The sequence below is a fragment of the Glycine max genome, chromosome 20, assembly GCF_000004515.6.
Source record: "Glycine max cultivar Williams 82 chromosome 20, Glycine_max_v4.0, whole genome shotgun sequence".
Classification (NCBI taxonomy): domain Eukaryota; kingdom Viridiplantae; phylum Streptophyta; class Magnoliopsida; order Fabales; family Fabaceae; genus Glycine; species Glycine max.
The window spans coordinates 743,934-748,693 of record NC_038256.2 but is presented as its reverse complement, the minus strand read 5'-3'; the positions used below and the strand labels follow the sequence as shown (position 1 = coordinate 748,693).

Here is a 4,760-nt window from a genome sequence, read left to right as displayed (position 1 = left end):
CAGCAAGGAATCGTCTCAGCTCTAATGGAACTCAGTGAACTATAACAATATGAAGCTATTGCGAAACCCAAAATGCAATATCTTTCTATTCGATCAATAATCAATGAGTGAGAGAGAGTTCTTGCTATTGTAGCTAAGTTCTTTTAAGACTAAAATTGACTTTTTAACAAATAAAACCACTTGTGCACCGTAGAATTTAAGAACCCCTTTTGTTTCTTGAGCTCTCTAAATCTCTTCAATTTATGTTTTAAATGGTGTACATGGTTGGAGTGAAACTGTTCGAGTTTATATAGAAAATAGAAAGGGGAATGAGCCTCGAGGTTTCGTGAAAGAGAGTGTGTACGTTGTAGAAAGGATGTTTTGGCTCTGTTTTTTATACTTAGGCACATAGGAAGTTTTTAGATGTGTTTATTTATATTTTAGTTTTTTTAATTTATAATTTTATGCATTTACTTAAATTAATTGTAGTTTTTAGATGTGTTTATTTATATTTATAAATATTTTTAGATGTATGTACAATAATATTTACAGATTGAAATTTAAGTGTGAAAAAAAAACTTGAGTTCATCTGAGAGCATTTTCAGAACAGTTCATTCCGTGTTCCATCATGTGGGAGAGAGAAGAGAAGAGAATTTACTTTTGCACAACCACACAAAATGCTGAATTGGTTTTTCTTATTCGATTAAACAAGCTCTTAACTCATACAAAAAGAATAAAGAACGATAATAATATCAAATTTTATAGATTTTAGTATATACATTTTAGTTCTCGTACTTTGAAAACAGTACCTTCTCCGTCAATTTCATTCTTCTGTTTCAATTGGATTACGTCTTTTTTAACCACTCATCATCATCTTGTGAGAGATAAGTGTATAAAATAAGTATGATAAAATTTAATACATTTATTAATAAAATATTACCTCAGTCCAATATTTTACTCTTATAAATTATCAAGGGAATAATTGTTACCTCGTGTTCATATAATATTATTTCCAACCCACTCTACATATTGAATGTTTGTCTGTTCGGTAATATAGGAGCTTGGACTAAAGTATTGAAACATGCTTATAATATTGTAACTGAATGTCAAAAATCAATTTGGGACGAAAATAGGATATAAGCAAATATCCATCTGGGACGAAAATCCATGTAGCATGAATCTGGATACTAGGTAGTATTATAAAATACATTAGTACTCTTTGATTTGGAAAACCTTGCACACAATCAAGGTAGTGCATCTACTACCATCCTCATGTTCACTGACAAAGCAACAGTTCCCAAATCTGCTTCACTAGCACTACTACTTCTTATTGCATTGTCCACAACTGAACCAAAACTACGGACAGGGGATGCTCCCAATTTTGATGCAGTCTCACTCTCACTCATTATCGCATTGTCCACAGCCCAACTAAAACTTTTTGAATCAGAATTGACAGAGCCAATAAGTAGAAATTTGTTAAGTATTTTCTTACTAAGGCTGTCTGTGTTAGCTATTTCACCTTCACAAGAAAGAGCTACAGACTTTGAAGGAACTGGCAAAGACAAAACTGCACAAGTCAACCTTACTATGCGCTGCAAAAGGGAAATCCAAAACTATTGATGAGCTTTCATTACTATAAAAACCAAACAAGTATAGGAACATGCATCTCAACAATGATCACCTTATGCCATATACTGCCCCTAAGATATATCTGTCCCTCTTCCGTGTATGATCCATCGGCATGCACCCAAAAGTTGCGCGTTCCCTCCCACGGCACTCCAGCCACCTGCATAAATCAATGCAATGCAACATTTTGGTTTAACATTCCAAAAAATATATATGTAAGCAATAAAATATCATAGTGTTCCATACAACAAACCTGCAGCACCAATTTCTCTTCTTTTGTAATCTCACGAACATTTATAAACACGTTGGTGTTTCCATTGCTTGCGTTTTTCTGCAGGTGACTAGGTGGTTGACCTTCCTGTAAAATCAATTAATGTAACATATTAGAACTTCACTTGGAAAAACATTAAATGGGGGTGAAAGATTCATGAATTAAATTTTGTAAGTAAAATCAAATCACACTGAAGGCACATTCCTTGAGTTCTAAGTGCCATTTTTTAAGGCACACTAAACTAATCCTAGAGATACATCCACAAAAAGGTTGATAAGCTCTATTTAGTTTATTTCAATAAGCTTCTTCATGAATCTTATAATGTCATTTAAGTTTATTTCAATAAGTTTTATGGTCAAATTTATGGCATAATCTACCACATAATAATAAGAGCTTATTGAAGATGAGTTTAATAAAGTGTTTCCACTGAAACACACCCGAAATAGATTAAATTAAAGTAAGTCCTTGGTGAGGTTAAGTATTCACCTTTCCCCAAAGTCCAGAGCATTTATCATACCAATAGGATCCTGTCTTCAGTTGTTTTGGTGGGTTTCGACAATTGAGGAGCAACTTAAGCTGTTCCCTATTCAGAGGTTGCAAGTTGACACAGACAAGCTCTGGTGGTATTTGATTTGCTTCACAAGACCTTTCATCATCCATGGCTTGGGCTGCTTCCGACTCAGACAGCAACCCTTTCAGCATACGAGAACACTTCCCGAGCCTACTTCTATTTCTCTCATCAATTCTGTAGCCAATGCAAGTCACACATTTTCTTCCCTCTGGCATGGACCCCATAGCCCTCACCACACAGCTGCGGCAATACTTTGCACTACAAACAATGCAAACCTCCTTTAGTGTGAGATGGTTCCCCTTGAGGCACCTATAGCAAGAACCCTTCTTCCCAGATCTCACGGCACGTTCCATCACAGAAATACTCACAGCACGTTCCATCACTGGAACACTCTCAATCTGAGAATCATCAAACTCATCAGTATCTGTGTAGTTTGACTCAAGATCACTGAAGATCACATCAGAAACACGTTTCACATGCTTTGGAGTTGGACTTGGTGTTTCCTCTTCCTCTCTGAAGGAACAAATCTCATCAGAAGAGACAAAAAGAGAGGTTGAACTTGACCCTGGACCTGATTCTGTGGTCTCAGAAGTTGTGTGAAGAACGGTTCCATCTCTATCATCAGGCACTTCCAAAGTGTCTGGTGCTGGTGGTGATATGACTGCACAAGAGTCCTCCAGGCCTGAAAGGACAGCAGAATCTGCCGTGCACAGATTCTGCTTTCTTTTGTGAAGGCTTTTGCCAAGAGGTTGGATAACTGGGTCTGAGAACTCATCATGAGAGAGAGGAGCAAGGGTTGCAACTAGGATTTGGTCAAGTTTGAAAGCAGGGATTTCAGGAATGGAGTAACTGCTTATGCTGTCTTCAGTTTCCAAAGCAACAGGAGGCACAGAAGAATCCATTTCATGCAGTCCAAATTGAAGCCAAAACCCAAAACAAATAGTACAGCACTCACCAAGTCATCTCAAAAGAACCCATTTTTGGGGAAAACCAATGATGCAAAAGGGAGAAATATCAGCACCCCATGAAGGAAAAACATGGAAACAAAGCCTCAAAACTACACTACAAAGGATGCAGCTATATTGGGAAAGAGAGAATTGTGCCGTGGGAGAAGAGAAGAGGAGCAAAATTGGAAGAAGAGAGAATGGTGGAATTGGAAGGAAGAGTGAGAAGTAAATAAACAAAGGTTGATCGAAGTGGAAAGAGTAAGTAATGGACGTGTTCCAAACGTTTGAACTTTGAAGGGAAATTGATAGCAATAACAGCGCAGGAGAGCAACATAACAATGCAGGCCCTCTCACCATAACTATCTGACTCGGCTTGAACCGTAGGTCAGAAATCGAGTACTCAATCAGTAAGAGTCACCACCCATTACATCAGAAATGTCCATGATTTGGTTTGAGTGGATTTCGAATCAGTGACTTGGTTGATTCAACGAGTCAAGCAAGTTGAATGGTAACTTACTAGATCAATCTTTGTCTTAGTGACCCAATATTGTGATCAAATTTATTGTTTTCAATCTGCATGGACCTAGCTAACACTAGCTACCCCTATGAAAATATTTACCCCAAAACTCTCTTGCCTCTGCTTGCACCTACATATACCTAATTTCAAGTCTGTTGCCTTGCTATCATGTTCTTCCACCCTTGTTCCATGCCAAATTTCAGATGGGAAAGAGAGAATTGTGCCGTGGGAAAAGAGAAGAGGAGCAAAATTGGAAGAAGAGAGAATGGTGGAATTGGAAGGAAGAGTGAGAAGTAAATAAACAAAGGTTGACCGAAGTGGAAAGAGTAAGTAGTGGACGTGTTCCAAACGTTTGAACTTTGAAGGGAAATTATAAAGGAAAATGCATGATGACTCAGAATGCTTCAACGTACTGTGTTATTCAGACTTATTAAGTCCCTTGGGAAGTCACCCTGTGCGCTACTATTGCCTAATGTCCTTTTCCTTCGAGTTCAAACCCTTTTATCAAATTGTATCTTTGTTGATTTTTGTAGAACTGAAGATTTGGTGGTGCATCCAAGTCCTTGCAAATTATGTGAATAACCTCCATTCAAACAAGGGAAGTTAGCTGGAACAAATTTCCATGTAGCACTTAGATCTCATATAGGAAACCTACTGGCTCATGATGTTCTAGCCTTCTAGGTTTAAATCTCCGTGCGACCATTATACACTAAAAAAATAATGTATGTTTCTATGTCTCATATATGTAGCTGTGATAAGGAGTACGTTATTGTTTGAACTCTTTTTGTAATGAAGCTTCTAAGCATCTAATGGGATAAAAAATGGATACTGGAGTAAGTTTCATAAATC

General features: G+C 37.3%; 1 protein-coding gene across 1 annotated transcript; it reads right to left on the bottom strand.

Annotated features, from left to right (window-relative positions):
• Positions 1–991: 991 nt before the first annotated feature.
• Positions 992–4,540, bottom strand: LOC100802942 (extra-large guanine nucleotide-binding protein 1). Its single transcript, XM_003556578.5, has 4 exons — positions 2,363–4,540; positions 1,859–1,963; positions 1,661–1,765; positions 992–1,571 (listed from the first exon to the last, which is right to left on the bottom strand). The coding sequence occupies exons 1-4, from the start codon at positions 3,347–3,349 to the stop codon at positions 1,224–1,226; spliced, it is 1,545 nt and encodes a 514-aa protein (XP_003556626.1). The 5' UTR covers positions 3,350–4,540; the 3' UTR covers positions 992–1,223.
• Between the last annotated feature and the right edge of the window lie 220 nt (positions 4,541–4,760).

Bases quoted from the DNA above. Each gene is read 5' to 3' on its own strand.
- LOC100802942 (XM_003556578.5), bottom strand. From the start codon at position 3,349: ATGGATTCTTCTGTGCCTCCTGTTGCTTTGGAAACTGAAGACAGCATA. The intron at 1,766-1,858 runs GTTTGTTGTATG...TGATTTATGCAG, and splicing joins AAGAGAAATTGGTGCTGCAG to GTGGCTGGAGTGCCGTGGGA. The intron at 1,572-1,660 runs GTGATCATTGTT...TCCCTTTTGCAG, and splicing joins GGGGCAGTATATGGCATAAG to CGCATAGTAAGGTTGACTTG.